General features: G+C 38.8%; 1 protein-coding gene across 19 annotated transcripts in view; it reads left to right on the plus strand.

Annotated features, from left to right (window-relative positions):
- ANK3 (ankyrin 3) overlaps positions 1–17,636 on the plus strand; it is a 594,595-nt gene that overhangs the window by 415,747 nt on the left and 161,212 nt on the right. For all 19 annotated transcript variants that reach the window (XM_064488140.1, XM_064488143.1, XM_064488142.1 and 16 more), the window contains one exon: positions 8,417–8,515. In XM_064488140.1, the coding sequence (XP_064344210.1) occupies positions 8,417–8,515 (99 nt within the window). The remainder of the gene's footprint in view (positions 1–8,416; positions 8,516–17,636) is intronic.

Below are 17,636 nucleotides of genomic sequence, written 5' to 3' on the forward strand. Positions count from 1 at the left end.
TGGTAAATCGTGAGAAGGTAAGTATCTGGCAAGGGAGAGGAGGCACCTTTACAAAGGGAAATTTATGCCCTGTTTTTAGACAGAGGAGCATAACAAAGAGCAATCATTATGCCAAAGTGGCACATTTTGGGGTGGCATTCTCTGATCTTCAGCTGCTGCTCTCAGAAACTAAAAGCCTTTTCAAAAGGCACATGTCTATGCGGTGAACAAGGATGCTAGTAAGCCTTGCTTAAATGTCTTTCCAGTGCTTTCCCTGTGAACCATTTACTAATTATTTTCCTGTTGATCTTCACACCAGGGTAGGGATGCAGTATAAGAGGACAGGATGAGAAAATATACGGATCTTTAAAGGTCTATGTTTTAAATGTAAGTCATTACCACATTGAAATCTTCATCTTCTGACATCTTGTTTTGCCACTTTGAATTTTTTTTTGATCATAATAGCAATTTAGAGGTAAAAATGACTACAAATGGGAAGAATTAGCAGAAGATACCAGATTCCCTCTCAACATTTAATTATTTTAGAATTTGTGTTCAATTGAGACCATATCAAGAAACTAAAAGAGTCATAGTCTTTCATTATCTGGAGGATTGTGAATGATGCCATTCACTTACTCTTTCACTTAATGATAACCTCCCCTGACATTTTGTTTAAAAAAGAGAAAGATGAGGGGTTGGAGGAGATTGGTAATCAGCTGCCCTGTATGCATTTAAATGGAATGAAAAGCCTGCCATTTATCACAGTAAGGTAGCAAATGGCCCTGATTTTGCTTTGGGGAGTTGCAGAAATGATCTTACTTCGGTGATTATTTCATGAAGGAACTTGCTGCCACGTAGTTGGATTTTTGAGAATTGAGAGGAGAGAAATAGATCAGCAGTCCCATGATTTCCCAGCAGAGGTAGCTGTTTCTTCCAGGTCCGTATTTTTAAAAATATGACACTCAGGTGTTTCCAGCATGTTCTATCACATAGCAACTTATGTACCGCAGGTATGGGTGGTGCTGTCAGCCACAGCTCCCCTTGCTCTCTGTCACTACTCGCCTCAGCCGCGGACTTTCTGAAATTTCACAGACTTAGCTGTGCTAAGCCCACACTTCTACCCCTTGGCGTCCATCCTAAGAACTGCCAAGTTTAGCACCTTCCTAGACTTTACCAGTTATTTCAGGTCTGCATGTCTTTTCTACCCAAACTATTTCATAATGTCTTTGTGAGATGTGGTGTTTCATAAATTCTTTTTTTTAATTATTTATTTTTGTATAGGGTAAGTAATTAGGTTCATTTATTATGTATTTATTCAATGGTGGTCCTGGCTATTGAACCCAGGGCCTCATGCGTGCTAAACATGCGCTCTACCACTTGAGCTATACCCTCCTCCCCTCTGTTTCATACATTCTTAAATGTCTACATGATAAGCAATAAAGAATACTAATAAGTGACACTTTTGTGGTGTAGACTAAATGCCAAGCGCCATTCTTAAGACTCTATGCTGATTAACTCATTGAATGCTCATGATAATTCTATAATAAAGGTAGTGTTATTGGCCCAATTTTGCAGATACAGAGAAATGAAATAAACTTGCCTAAGGTTATGCAGCTGGTATAGAGCAGGCCTGGGATTTGAACCTAAGCACTCTGGCTCCAGAATGTTAGCCCTTAACTACCGCACAGCCTGCCCACAGTGCACTCTGTGCCTTGGTAGCTGCTCCAGAAGTGCTCTGAGAGGAAGAACTGGTCATGTTTGTACTGGTTAGAAGTGCAGGGGCAGCATGGTCCAGTCTAACAAGAGAACTATGAACTTTGGAGTGAAATGATAGCAGCTTTGTGACATTTGGCAAGTGATTGGGATTTGTTTGAGTTTTAGTGTCCTTAGAAGTGCAGGGGCAGCATGGTCCAGTCTAACAAGAGAACTATGAACTTTGGAGTGAAATGATAGCAGCTTTGTGACATTTGGCAAGTGATTGGGATTTGTTTGAGTTTTAGTGTCCTCATCTGTAACATAAAGCAAAAAAACTTGATAGTACCACTTACTAAGGTTGTTGAGTGGGTTAAATGAGGTAAGAGAGATGGGATACCTGTGTTTCCTTTTGCTTCAATATGAGTTATCTCATCTCTCCTCTTGGCAGCCCCGTGATGGAGGCCCTAGAGGTATTATGTCCATTACACAGATGAGAATGTAAGTCCATAGAGGATAAGGTGCATTCCGAGTGTCATCATCAGCAAGTTGGGTGTGGAGGAGTGAGAATTAGGGCCTGGGCTTCTCGTTCCCAATGACATGTGCTGGCTCACTGGACCTACACTGAGAAATGGGATTAAAATAAGTTGGAACCAGGATAGAATTCCCCAGCCCCTAAACTCATTATTAAAAATCATCTAAGCCAGTTTTATAGTTTAAGAAACACAGTAGTAAAAGTGCGCAGTTTGCACGCACGAGGTCCTAGATTCAATCCTCAGTACGTCCATTTAAAAAAAAATAGTAAAAATCTTTATTTCTGGTGTTAAAGAATCTTACTCTAAACAGTGATCATTGTATAATATATCATTTAACCAATATGACATATAGTATTGTCTAGAAGTGTGATGAATTGTAAAGGAATCTATTGAATTTGTAGAATTCCTGAGAGAGTTCAGCTTGTTCTGGGTGATTTGCTTCTTTTTTTCCAAAAGTGGAAGGCAAAACCTATTCTTCTAAATTGAAATTTTTTTTTTTAACTCTGCAACTTCAGTGATTGGTGCCTTTGAGAAGTGTAGGTTATAGATGAAATCTTACTGGAAAATCAAGATGGAAGGAAATTAACGTAGAAGGAAAAAGTGCTAGAAATCACAGTACAGTGAGAATGAAATCTGCACAATAGGGGATACAGCAGTGATTCATGTTGTTTTATTAAATACTTAATTAGGTTATGGGCCCAGAAATTTGAGAGAATTAAGCCTGCTGAGTACTGTAATTTTGTTCAGTCAAAATTCTGAATACTTATCCAAATCCTGTTAGTGTTTTGTATAAAGATTTTTACAGTCCTTTTCCTTCATTGCTGTTTGTAACATGTATATGTGCATAGATGTGATTACTTTTTTGTCTTTTTCTACTATCCTCCCAAAAGGATTGAGGAGAAGTACCACCTAGAGAAAGGAAGGCATTGGTTTATTATATTTACACTTTCAGTTTTTTAGAGTGAATAATTGTTGCATTGATTAGTTTGATGGAAAAGTTAAGTAAGACACAGTTGTGCTCTTACAGAGGAAAATGGTGACTTTTAAATAAGCCCAAAGAGCTTAGTGAAATGGAAGGGGTGATGCCTGGGAATTGGGAAATCTGGAGTCTTGACCAGGCCTCCAGCTTTGTGACTCCAGGCAAATCACTTAACCTCTCTAGTCTCTTTCTTATCTATAGAATAAGTGATTAGACTGAATGAACTCAGAGATCCTCCTTGGTTTAAAAAAAAAAAAAAACTTTTGAAATGCTTATATATTATATTTTGAGTGCTGTATCTTTGGTACAAGAAAAAATATTCTATTAACAAGATAATGCATACAAAATTAGAGTACCGTTTGCATTTGTTTGCACTAAATTTAGGTCAGCCTCAAAACTCTAGGTTGAATGTGTTTTTTTTTTTCTTTTTTATTATTGAAGTATAATCAGTTTACAATATGTCAGTTATTTCTGGTGTACAGCATAATGTTTCAGTCATATGTGTACATACATATATTTATTTTCATATTCTTTTTCATTATAGTTTACTACAAGATATTGTATATAGTTCCCTGTGCTATACGGTAGAAACTTGTTGTCTATCTATTTTAAATATAGTGGTTAAGATTCGCAAATCTTGAACTCCCAATTGAAAGTGTTTTATGCAAGTTTTAATTCAGGTTTCTTCTTAGAAACCATACTTAATTTTCTACATTAATGGGGAAAATTAGTAATATATATTTACCTTGAGGATATTTCCAGGCTTAACAGGTTCCTTCACAGTTCAAATATTAGGAGAGTTAATGAGCAGGGAAAACCTCTCTGTGGCCATCAGAGTGAAGAAGGCACCTGTTGGAAGCTGAGACAGAGATGGGGGTGGTGCAAAATGGGCAATATTGAAAAAGAAATACAGCCATGTTTTCACAGTATATTGTATAAATGTACACAGTAGAAATTTTAAGAAAAGCGTGAAGAAGCAAAAAATCATCTATAATCTCACCATCGAGAGATACATTACTAACATTTGGGTCAGTATCTCTACAGCCTTCTTAGACTGTGTGTGTATCTTATACATAAATATACATACATAAATATATAGAAATAAGAGCATCATTTTCACACTGTTTTATGTCTTACTTGTTAATCTAATAGTATATCATATTTCCTGTGTTCTTACTACAGTCAACCTTCAAATGTTGTATCACTGTCCATATAGTGCGAAAGTCTGATCATAGGATAATTCTAATTCTTTCCTGCCATCTTTGGCATAAAATACGCATTTTACTTTTGTTTATATTATAAACCCACAATTCATTGTTAACTGCTTTTGCTTTAGACAGTCCATTATCTTTTGTATCCACGTTCATTTTTGCCATCTCTAGTCTCATTTGACAGGGGTTTATTTTCAGTATTTAAAGATGCCACTTTATTTTCTGCATTGCATAATTTTTGATGCTGAAATTGCTGTCTTTATTTCCTGTATGAAATACGTCAATTTTCCCTCTGGTTCCTTTCCAGGTTTTTCCTTTTTCTTTCATTTTCAGCCATTGGACTGATGTGTCCAGTTGTGGAGTCCACTTGTTTGTTGTTTGTCTTGCTTGGTGTCCTCCAAGCTTCTTGGACATGTTGTTTAACATACTTCATGATTTTGAGATAATTCTTGACCGTGATCTCTTCAGATATTTCTCCTGCCCTATTTTCTCTCATCTCCTCATGAGACTCCAATCAGCGGTTTCATATCATCCCACAGCTCTTGGGTGCTCTGTTCTTTCTTTCCACTCTTCTTTTTCCTTTGTGTTTCAGTCTGCATTCCTGAGGGGAAAAAAGATTTTTATTGGTTAACTGAGGATTCTAAATATAAATGTCCCATTGAGTGGTCCAAAGGCCCCACTTTCCATTTGACTTGCTCCTAATGGGCAGGAGCCTCCCCATCACCGCCCGATTCAGGAATCCAAAAGTATGCATTTCATTCAGAAGCTCCGCTGGATGGAGGTGAGAGGCAGCAGTCTTTAGGCAGAGCCCTGATGATCCCTGACTGAAAATACCACATCCCTCACCCCATCCCCACCCCTAGTCTAGAAAACTGAATTCTGACGCTAATTCTGCCTCTAATTAGCTGTCTCTTAATTTACAAATTACCGACCAGTTCTACTCCTCTGCTTATTGTCTGTCAAATTGGATTAATGATATGGATCTTAAGTATATTGTTATGAAGGTAAGATGAAATTACATAAGTAATTTGCAACACTTTTTTAACTGCTGTATAAATATAAAGTATTCCTCTAGGAGGGTCAGAGAAGTGTAGAAAAATGGAGGAGTCTGAGCTTCAAGGCGCCCTTTTGACATCTCCACATCGTTGTATGAGAGTACATGAATATGGAAGAGAGCAAAATTAGAAATGGAGCTCTTCGTCACACTAAAATTAGCCTACTTGTGACAAAGGTTAGTTAGGTCCTTCTCCTCCGGGCAAGGGCACATTTTTAAAGGGGAATAGCACGTAAGCCCTGACTCACCCTGGGGAGTGATGAGGTCTTCGCATCATTCCCCACTCTGGGCTCAGTGAGCTCTGCTGTTAGACTGTGCTTCCTTTAGACCTAACCTGACTCTCCATCTGCTGTCTTAGGTCTGGGATTCATCTGCTGTGCCACTTGGGTTATTTACATACTTGTAGTCAGACAGTGGAGACAAGCAAGACCATCAAAAAGTCATCAGGAAGTTTATTTCCTTCTGCCAGCTTTCATTCACACCCGAAACCCGTCGGCACCAGAGGGGCCCAAAGCATATACAGTGCACAGCCTGCAGTGTTCCTTCCTCTCTCGTGGCCTGTCACACACAGCTCAAGCCTTCAGCCACAAGCTGTTAGGGTCTAGGGCAGAGGGCAAAACGACCGCCCACCAGCCAGATGCAGCCCACCAGCTGTTTTTGTAAATGAAGTTTTATTGGAACACAGCCGCTCCCCTTTCTGTACCTGCTGTATGTGGCTGCTTTATCACTACCAAGGCAGCACTGACGAGTTGCAGTAGAGATTGTGTGGCCTGCAAAGCCAGAAATAATTTGATACCTGGCCCTTTGCCGAAAGACTTTGCCCCCTGCTTGCTCTAGAAGGGATGATATCAGTCCTGTCCACTCCCTGCCAGTGTCACTAAAGTACAGGTGTTTTACTCAGGTCTCTTTCTCTTCCTTTCACTTAGTGAACTAACTGTTGTTGAATTGATTTATACCTTAGCACCTAAGAATAATGAGTTAAAGAGTTATTCAGATGGGAGAATGTATAATGACTCAAAGCATTTAACTAGAAAAGTTTATAGAAAATACAAAAAGAACACGTTAAACAACACTTCATGAAAATGCAATCAGTCAAATCCAGAATGCAGGAAGTTCTACACAGTAAATTTTTAAGCATTTTTAATAGAAATATAGTTAATTGACAATGTTGTGTTAGTCTCAAGTGTATAGCAAAGTGATTCAGTTATACATGTATATATATTCTTTTTCAGATTCTTTTCCATTATAGGTTATTACAAGATACTGAGTATAGTTCCCTATACTATACAGTAGTTCCCTGTTGTTTATCTATTTTATATATAGCTGTGTGTATATGTTAATCTCAAACTCCTAATTTATCCCTCCCCGACCCCCAGCTTTCCCCTTTGGTAACCATAAATTTGTTTTCTATGTCTGTGAGTCTGTTTCTGTTTCTCTACGTGATACATTACCTAGTTTTTTCAATAAATATATGGGCATGGAAAGAAGAAGGTGGAGTAGGGTAACTATGGAGATTAAAAGAGACTTAGCGGACATTTCAACTTACTGCAAGATGTAGGTTTTCTAATTTGAGCAATTGTACTGAGATAATGGGAGAATTTAACATTGACATGGTTTTAGTGTTTTGAAGGAATTATTCTCACTTTGTTAGATATAAAGATATGGTGATTATTTGTTTACAAGCATCCCTATCTGTTAGAGATAGCTAAATTGCAGTATTTGTGGGTGAAATAATATGCCTAAGATTTTCTTTCTCCTCTTAAACTCCTTCAGCCAGAAAAATACAGTAGGGAGTATAAAAGAAATAATACTGGGAAAAGTTTGATCATAATTGAAACAGAATGATGAGTACATGAGGTTCATTATGTCTTTCAGACTTTCTGTCTGTTTGAAAATGTGCTTTTTCCCAAAAGCATTAGTTTGAGTCATAGTTTAATTTGAATCCTGGTTTTGCTGGGTGTTTGTACACCTGTAAAATGGGCATTGTGATTCAGATTGCTTGCAGCATAATGAGAATTATGGAAACCAAGTGAAAGAGTTTAACCCAGTGCCTAATTCATACGGAAAGAATCAATACCTGGTAGCTAGGATGGCGTATCTACTGTCACATGGCAAAAATATAACCCCTTATGAGCCTAGTTCAATTCTCGTGTAACTGACTTTTGTAAATCGCAGACCTTAAATCCATATTGTCCTTACACAACAGTAAGAAGCCAAAATAGAGAATGTTTTCACTCTACACACGTTTCCTTGACAGTCTGGAAACAATCAAAGCACCTGTAGGACGCATGGAGGAAAGGACTGTGGTATCAAGGGGACTGTGATTGGAATGTCAGATTGTCCTGACAAGATGTCTGTTCCTCAACAGTAGTTTAAAAAAAAATCATCATAGTCATTTTTCTGAGAGATTGCTAATAAATGCCTGTGAACACAGTTGAGCCCACCATGCATGAAAAGTCCTGTGAGCACGTAGAGCACTGACAGATTTCCCAGTTTGAGTTACTCTCATCTCTCCTTGACAGCTTGTGCTCAGATGACCCAGAGCAGGCTCTGAGTAACCTGACACTCCTTGAGCTGAGTCTCAGCTGACTAATCAGCCACTTAGCCAGCCACTCAGTAGCCAGGATGTGTCACCCAAGTTTACAGGAAAACACACTGACTTAAAGGTGCAGGATTTCAGAGCAAACACAATCAACATCTCATCCGTCAGTCATGTCAGTCAAATGGAACAGACTTGGACCCTTTCCCACAGAGTGTGTCCCTGAAAATTCATCCCTCTTTTGAGTCTCCTTTGAGTAAAATTACTGTCAGAGAGAGATGTTGAGAAGCATTCTGTTCATAATGGATTTTTTTTTTTTTTAAAGATAAGAAAAAGTATGAAGACATGTTGGGGAAGATTTAGGAAGCAATGTTTTGGTTAAACTCAAGATAACAAAACTGTATTTTTTCTTCCGTTCTCCCACAGAATGACATCACTCCTTTACATGTTGCATCAAAAAGAGGAAATGCCAATATGGTAAAACTATTGCTTGATCGAGGAGCTAAAATCGATGCCAAAACAAGGGTAAGAGTGCAGCCTCTTCATGTGCTTGTCCTTCTTCTCAGGAAGCAGGAGTACGTCTCTGACTACCTGTGGTGCTGGCTCAGCACTGGCTTTATCTTTACTTCATTTGCTGTGGTGTCTTAGGAAATGACTGCCGAGTTTATTCTTCTTAAAATGGGATAATGATCCATATTTATAAATCTTTAATACATGTTTAAATAGTGCATGGCTTTAATTATAGACCCTAAGGCCTAGGTCTAGAGTTCTAGTTGAGTTAAATTTTTAAGAATTGAGTCACTGCTTTATACTGCAGGCAGAGCTATTGGGTCAATTTGCTACTAAGACTGACAGTGTTTCTACTTAAAAACAAATCTGTCTCCCTTTACACACTGCTGGTGGAAGTGGAAAATTGTGAGCCACTATTAAAAAAAACAGTATGGAGGGTCCTTAAAAAACTGAAAATAGAACTAGCATATGATCCAGCAATTCTCCTTTGGAGTATATAGCCCCCCAAATTGAAAGTATCTTGAAGCAACATTTGCACAACCACGTTCATTGCAGCGTTATTCACAATAGCCAAGAGGTAGAAGCAACCCAAATATCCGTGGACAGATCAATGGATAAAGAGAACGTGAGGAATACAGTGGAATATTATTCAGCCTTACAAGGAAATCCTATCACTTTCTTCAACATGAATGGGCGTTGAGGACATTGTGCTGAGTGAAAGAAACCATTCACCAAAGTACAAATACTGTGCGATTCCACTTATATGAGGTATTTAGCATAGACAAAATTGTAGAAACAGAATCAGAACGGTGGTTGCTGGGGCTGGGGGGACGGGGAAATGGGGAGTTGTTGTTCAGTAGGATAGAATTTCAATTTTGTAAGATGAAGTTCTCGAGACGTCACACAACAGCATGAATGTGGCTAACACTACTGACCTGGGTACCTAGAGGTGGTTAGGAGGTAAGTTTCATATTATGTGCTTTTTACCACGATTGAGAACAGTTTTTTAAACACAGATCAGTCTAGCTAGGTGTTTGACATGTTGCTTGTTCAGCGCGATACATATAAGGAGGGGAAGAAGGGAAACTTAGAATCAAGTTGGAATCCCAGAAGGTGAGCTTAGTGGACGGACTTAGGTCGGCTGTGTAACCTTCTGTGTGTAATATCTCTATCTGAAAATAGAGAAAATTAATAGCCATCTTGAAGGGTTGTTGCAGTGATCAAGCTAATGTTTATAAGCTGTGCTGGCATAAAGTAGACCAGAAACAAATTCCAGCCATTACTAGTACAGACATACCCTGGAGATACTGCGGGTTCAGTTCCAGACCACGGCAATAAATTATGCAAATGCTGCACGTAAGTGAGTCACATGAATTTTCTGGCTTCCCAGTGTATATATAAGTTATGTTTACTCTGTGCTGGAGTCTTTTAAGTGTGCAATAGCATTATGTCTTTTAAATGTACATACTTTTAAAAAATTGCTTTATTGCTAAAAACAAAAAGCTAACCATTATCTGAGCCTTTAATAAGTCATAATTTTTTTTTGCAATAGTAACATAAGAATCACTAACTAGAAATCACCACAACAAATATAATAATAATGAAAAAGTTTGCAATGTTGTGAGAATTACCAAAATGTGACACAGAGACACAAAGTGAGCAAATGCTGTTGGAAAAATGGCGCCGATAGACTTGCCTGACGCAGGATTGCCACAAACCTTCAATTAAAAAAAAAATGCAGTATCTGCAAAACACGATAAAGCAAAACACAATAAAACAAGGTACGCCTCTGTTAAGTCAGAGCGCCAAGGAACATTAAACTTTTAACTAGGGATTTACTTTTTCAGTATTTCATGTGTTTGTTACAAGGTGTGAGTTAAGAGTGAGGCTCATAAAATGTGGTCTGACCATACACAGCCTCCTCTCAAAGGGTTTTCGATAGTTTTCCCTGTCTTGTAATTGTACCTCCCGTGCTTCTTCTTTCCAAGAATCTTGATCTCCATGTTTCTAAAACTGGCCTGGTAACCTGAACTTGATTCCCATAGTTCCTTGATACACAACATCTTTTATAATTCGGAGCATGTATTCACTCAGTCAGGGGATGATGACTGAGTGCCTGCTGGGGGCACAGCTAGGTGGAGAGCAAGATGACAAGACACTTTCCCTACCCTCGTGCAGCTGCTGGGCGGTCTGTCCCCTGTGTACTCTGACCCGAGGACAGCCCAGCCATGGGGATTTGGCAGGAGACCCAGACTTCTTTTTCTTGGTACCTCTTGGGCCTGAAAACCATGTGTGTAGCGCCAAAGAAACTGGCTTTTCTGGAGAGGAGAAATGAAGGAAGATGAGGATTGACCCCAACAAGACTGTCTGACTGGGGAAGTGAACTGAAGGGAGGTCTTGGTGAACTGACTTGGCATTATTCGATAAGAAACCATCACCAGCCTGCTAGAACTGCTATTTTAAATGTCAGGGGTCTTCCACTGAGTATAGGCTATTTAAAATGATTGTGAGAAATAAAAATTAGAGAATCATTGCTTATGCCACTTGGTTACCAGTAGGGCTAAAGGATCACCTGTGAATAGGGAGAACTTTTGTGAAGAGAAGTCGGAGCTACTGGAGCCAAGCAGGAAAGGGAATACCTGGGTATCCAGATGGCGTTTTAGTGAGTGCGCCAGTTAGAAATTGCCTTATTTCTCCCACTCTTGATACAACCGTCCATCACCAGAGCAGTACAATTGCTTGCCAGTCATTTTGCATCATTTATCAAACACTTACTTGCTGTAGTTGGTACAGCGGGAGGAGGAAAGGGTACATAGGAAATTCAGGCCCCATCTTGCAGGGCACATAGTGTCACAGGGGAGGTCCAGGATAAAAACATACAGACACTTCTGGATAAAAGCATCAGAGGTACGGAGTACTGTGCTGTATGTGGGCAAATTCAGTACGCACTCAATTTCTTTTGCCCTTTTGCCTCCCTGTTTGAAAGGGTGTCTTATTTTAAACAAGGTGTCGACTGTTTGTGACCATCTATTCAGCTTTAACATGGAGTTACTTTTGTCTTGTGTTTTGTGAGTGACGTGTGGATGTGAAGGAGACTTGGAGAAACAGGGAACAGAAAAGCCTGTCATTCTCCTGTTGTCCTGCAGGGAGTTGGGTGGGGGTGGGGACTCACTCGGGCACAGACTGAATTCCTGGCAGACTGTGTGGAAGAAAGCACAGTGCATACCCCAGATATGTCGACTGTTGTGTGTTCTCTCCATCAAAGCTTCCGTTCTCTCTTGCTGAAATGACTGAGCAGTGACTGGGTGTGTGGGTGAAAGGGAGGGGACCAGAGAAAATGTCAGAAAGCCCTGGGACAAGCCTAACAACAGAAAGCAAAATTTTTCACTTATTTTTTTTTAATTGAAGTGTAGTCTGTTTACAATGTTGTGTTAATTTCTGTTGTAGCAAAATATTTTATAAATACAAGTTTTAATGACCCAATCCAGTAGTTCTTTAGAAAAATAAGATTATTATCTACCCATCCACCTCCTGCCAGGTACTTCCTACTTTCATAGCTCCCTTGTTGCATCAACAATCTGACCTCCTCCACACCGGTCCCCCAGGTTTAGAGACAGGAAAACAACGCTGGATTTCACCCCAGGGGCCAGCACACTCTCAGGGACCTCGTTTGCTTGCTCTGCTCCCTGCATGTGTTGCTGACCTAGTAAAGGATTCAGTTTAAGAGCAGACTCGTCCTAGTGCCCTTTCAATCAAGGAAGTGAACTTTGAGTTGTGGTCAGAGTCATTTATGTAGGATCTGAGCGAGACCTTGCCAGCTGGAGAAGCAGGATGAGAGTGATTTTTTTTTTTTTCTTTTCCTGGTGCCTGATCTCTAGTCTTAAGTGTGACTAGCAGGTAAAATAATGACCTTAAGCAAGTGCATCCTCCCGAGTCTGAGTTTCCATCTCAGTATAGACAGTGAGTTCTTCCCAGTGATTTTACAAGCTTTCCCAGCTGCTAGGGCACTGGAAAAATTGTTTTTAAAAAAAAAAGCTCAAAAAAAGAAAAATTTTTTTAAAAGGAAGATTTGGAATTGGTTTAAAAAAAAAAAAACCCACTGAGAATAACTGCACAGAAAGGGAAGGAAGGACTTCATTCTGCCTGCATCATCCCATCCCCTAGGCCAGCACTGCTCAGGGCCAAGAGTGACCTCCCCAACTAGAAAGAGTTCACCTCACCAAGAAGGGGAGAACCAGTTGAGCAGCCAGCTTCCACAGCCTTTGGGGGCACTGATGAAAGGGACTCACTTCTGTTTCACTCCAGCCAGAGACTGCAGAGCTGAGCTGAATAGAGAAGGGAAGGAACAAGGGGGAAAGAGCAGGGCTGTGAGCATCAGCCTCATGGCAGGAATGACTGTGGGTCCCTGTGACCTGCTCTGCAGGAGACCCCAGCACCACTGAAGTAACCAGTGGCGAGCACAGCCACCACAGACCCACTGCGGTTGTCAGTGGTTTTTGCCCCACAGATACTCACATTCACTGACACCAGACACCTGAGTCCTTCCCTGCTCCTTACTGGGGCATGGCTATGGCACATCAGTTATAAGATGAGTAAGTTCAAGGATCTAAGATACATCGTTGTGACTTTTGTTAATTATACTGTATGGTACACTCAAAATTTGCTGTGAGAGTAGAGCTTTGATGTTCTCACCATGACAACAGTGTAATCTATGTGGGGTAATAATGGTGGCAAATGTGCTGAGATGTAAACACATTTCAAGGCAAATGCTTCAATCTCGTCTATATGCAGCATCCTAATTTGTTTCTTTATAGAAAGGCTTTTCTAGGAATGGCCACTTACAGTAGCCGCTGTTTCTTTCCATTTAACTCTTGCTCTCTGCAAACCTAGCACGTGTATTTGCATACTTTTTGAAGGAAGATACTTGGCAATGGATGGTCCCATGTCATTTTTATTTTCCTTTGCACCAATTCACAGCCAAATCAGAGGCTCAATATGAACTCTAAGTTAGAACCATTTTAAGACTTTGTGACAACTTCTGAGTTCTCCATCTCTTTTCACTGACTTCTCCATCCAATAATGAAGGTAGCTGGGCTTATATTTAGTGCCCCAGAGAATATGCAGGACTTCCAGATAGAGTCAGTAATAACAATACTCTGATTCCCAGAATGCCGCTCTAACCATGCCTCTCTCAACTTCCTGCCTTTCTAGCAAGGTGCCACTGCCCACATCCCCATATCACCCCATTACTACAGTATTACACTCAAAGCTGCACCTTGACACTCAGAAGTACACGTTTATCCTGTTTTCCCTTGATGTATGTTAGTAACGGTCACATCCTATTTCTTTTAATATCTCTCTCCTATTGCAGAGGAGACCTAATTACCACATGAGAGAGCCTTGGTAAACACCTTTGGTTTTTTACTGAAACACTGGAAGGACTGCATTTTAAGAGTTATAACAATGCTCTAGGGCTAAAGGGACCACACTAGGAATAAATACAAAACTGAAAGAGACCCATTATTGAAAGCCTGAAAGCAAGTCCCTACAAGGTCTGGTGGTGGTATATTTTTCACAACACCCAGTACCTAATTTTAAAATTACTGTACATTAAATATATTAAATAATCTGAAGGAAAAGACATATAATGGATGAAGAAAAGGGAATTTCAGGAGACAGTAAGGAAACCTTCAAAAAAAAAAAAAGGCAGATAGAAATCCTAGAATTGAAAAACATGAAATCTGAAATTTTAAAAAAATTCATTGGATGGGATAAACAGCTGATGGAATGCAAAGGACGAAAGAATTGGTGAGCTTGAAAGCAAAGCATAAACATCATCCAATCTGAATAACAGAAAGCAAAAAGATTGAAAATCAAATTAACACCATGTCAGCGATCTGTGGAATAATAGCAAGAGCCAAATAGAAACATACAGTGGTGTTCAAGAGGGACAGGAGAAGGAGAATGGTGGGGGAGAGATAGATATATATCCAAATTCAATCTTAAACTGCAACCAGCAAACCCAGGAAACTTAGCACCCCAAGAAGGATAACTACAAAGAAAAGCACACAGAGGCGCATCATACTGAAACAGCTGAATGTCAAAGGTTTTTTAAAAATGTAAGCAGCCAGAGGAAAAGATTCAGTATAAATGGGAAAACAATGATGAGTATGTTATCTGACTTCTTATCAAAAACACTGGAGGCCAGAAGACAATGGGACATCTTTAAGGTGCTGAGTGAAAAATACCTGTAAATCTAGAATTTATAGCCAGTAAATTTCCATAATAAAAGCAAAAGAAAGACATTTTCAGATAAGCAAAAGCTGAGATAGCTTGTTATTATCCAACCCATATGAAAAGAAATACTAAAGAAAGTTCTTCATTCTGAAGGGAAATGATGCTAGATGGAATGTGGATCTAAATAAAAGAGAGAAAAGTTAGAAGTCATAAATAATCAGATAAGGAACTATTTTTCTTAAAATTTTAAAAACTTGATTATAATGTATGCAAACGTTAAATATATATCCATATACAGAGGGAGGGTATAGCTCGAGCGGTAGAGCACATGCTTATTGTGCACAAGGTCCTGGGTTCAATCCCCATTACCTCCTTCAAAAAATAAATACATAAATAAGTAAACCCAATTACCTCCACACCCCCCCAAAACATTAAATTATATCTGTAGCAAAAAAGATGAAAGTAATAATGTAAGTGGAATTACAAGATTGTAGATTTCTCATATATGAAGTTACATAATATTAATTCAATACATTATATATAATATCAGTTACTATGTAATATAATTCGTAATATTATTTAGACTGATAATTTAAGGATACGTATTTTAATCTTTAGAGCAACCCATAAAAAATAAAGAAAAGAAAAAAGAGATTTAGTTAAAAAGCCAAAGGAGCAGGGAGGATATAATTCAAGTGTTAGAAAGTGCATGCTTACCATGCATGAGGTCCGGAGTTCAATCCCCAGTACCTCCATAGAACAAAAACCTAATTAGCTCCCCCTGCAAAAAAAAAAAAAAAGCCAAAAGAAGAGATGGCCATTGATATATATATGATGAATCAATCATTAGAATAGTAAATAAGACTCAGGTAACCCAAAAGAAGATCAGAAAGAACAAAAAACAAGAAGAACAGAGTGGAGAAATGCACAACAACAAAGACAGGAAGGGTGTGTTTTAGGCGCAGGGGGAAAGCTGTAGTTTTCTAAGCAGAAAGAACAACGGTAGGATTTTACCTTATTTTAGTTTAACTCTAAACATAGAATGTATGGCAGGACAACAAGGAAGAGCGTTAGAAAGAGCTTTTTCTCCCTCCTGTATATAAATGGCAGAAATGAATTCTTGATCTTAAAAGGAGATTGCTTGGTCTAGTAGAAGAAATCCAATCCCTCTGACGGAGGCGACCCTGCGTGGAACTTCTAGTGCCAACCGTTTCCTTGCATATGACCTTGAGGAGGTACATTAATGCTCTGGCAGCTTTCTCACCTATAAATGAAACTTCCGATGCCTTTCTCAGGAGTTGTTATAAAAATTCAGTAAGATCACAAATACAAAGTGTATGTGACAATAGAGGGGCCTCAAAAAATATCTTTTCACTTCCTCTCAGGCCAAATCTACAATTGCCTAACATGTACAAAATGAGGAAACAGAATTTTTAGAGAAAAATACAGATGTGAGAATAGCTTGCTCTTCGACTCTAATTGGTGCCTTTTATCTCTGGCTGTCTTTATAACTCTCCTCTCCTGAGCACTGCCTGCTTTTTCTTTCAGTGTTTTCAGTCTTCAGTTAAATATCACATCCTGTTTTATAGCCATGACATAGAAAAAAGTGTATTTCCACAGAGTTCTCCCCGCTCGATTTCCTTTTACTTCTCCACACTGAGTCTTTTGCTTAGGGGGAAGAGGAGAAACCTAGGGGATACTAATCAAAAGAAACGATGTCTCTTTCTGAAAGTGTTTCCCAAGTCATGAACTTGTATCATTTCAGTATTGGCTTTGATCAAATTCAACCTGGTAAGGACATATTCTGGGTTCAGTATTCCTAAATGTGATGCTTTAATGCCCCGCTTTCGTGCTTTTCAGAAAAACCAAACCTGAAAGAAAATCTTTTTGACCTTCAAGTGTGCGAGATTTTGCTCTTAGTCTTAACACTGGAGAGCATTTTGTACAGCCAGTAAAGTGTAGTTCCCCACCTCACTAATAAGATTACTGTCACTGAAATGAAATATGAGATCTAGACTCTCCGGTTTATGTTGCTTCAGAATTCTGCCCAAGGAAATACTTATTCATTATGTGAGTGCTTTAAAAATCAAGGGAATTGGAAAAAGAATCACTAACCCCATGCAATTTCATTTCCCTCCCATAGTGTTACTATGGCAACTCCACATCCTCTCTGCTTCTCTCCTGTCCAACTGCATATGCTGCCTTTCTTGAGGGAGCTTCCCTTGAGCCCCAAGAACTGCCTTTGTCAAGCATTTTTCAACTGGAGGTCAAAACTATATACTGTTGTATGTAGTTGAAGAACTGCATTTTGGTCCAGGACCCATTCTAAGTAACACTGTACATTCATTGTATATTTCCAGAGGTTGGGAGCAGGTAAAAATCCTTATTTTGTGTTGGAAAGAGCATTGCCCCAATTTTAAAGAGAGCAGTTCCCTATGTAAACCAGTTCACTTCTATGTTGTAAAACACAATATCCACAGTAGCTCTTTTTTTAAAGCTTATAATGATTTTTTAAAATTAAATTTTTAATATTTTTATTGAGTTATAGAAGCTTATAATGTTTTGAATTAGCAAGAGGAAAAATCTTAGAGTAAATATTCCGATATTTCTCTTACTTTCTTATTCTTAATACTAAGAAGACTGAGTCATATTCTTCAGTGTAGTTCTAATTTGTAAGTCACTTATTTATTGAGAATTTAATTTTCCTGGAAAGGTAAGACATTTTAATAGCACTTGCAAAGTACAAAATCAGTTTAATCTGAAAAAAGTTAACAAGGAAAGGAATTTTTAAGCAACTAATTAGAAAACACTTTTAAAAGACTAGCCGAAAAACTCATTCATTGATTGATTTACTCAGTCATTTTTATTAAGCAACTTTCACAAACATACTGAGTTGCCT

This window comes from Camelus dromedarius, chromosome 8 (genome assembly GCF_036321535.1).
Source record: "Camelus dromedarius isolate mCamDro1 chromosome 8, mCamDro1.pat, whole genome shotgun sequence".
In the NCBI taxonomy this organism is placed as follows: domain Eukaryota; kingdom Metazoa; phylum Chordata; class Mammalia; order Artiodactyla; family Camelidae; genus Camelus; species Camelus dromedarius.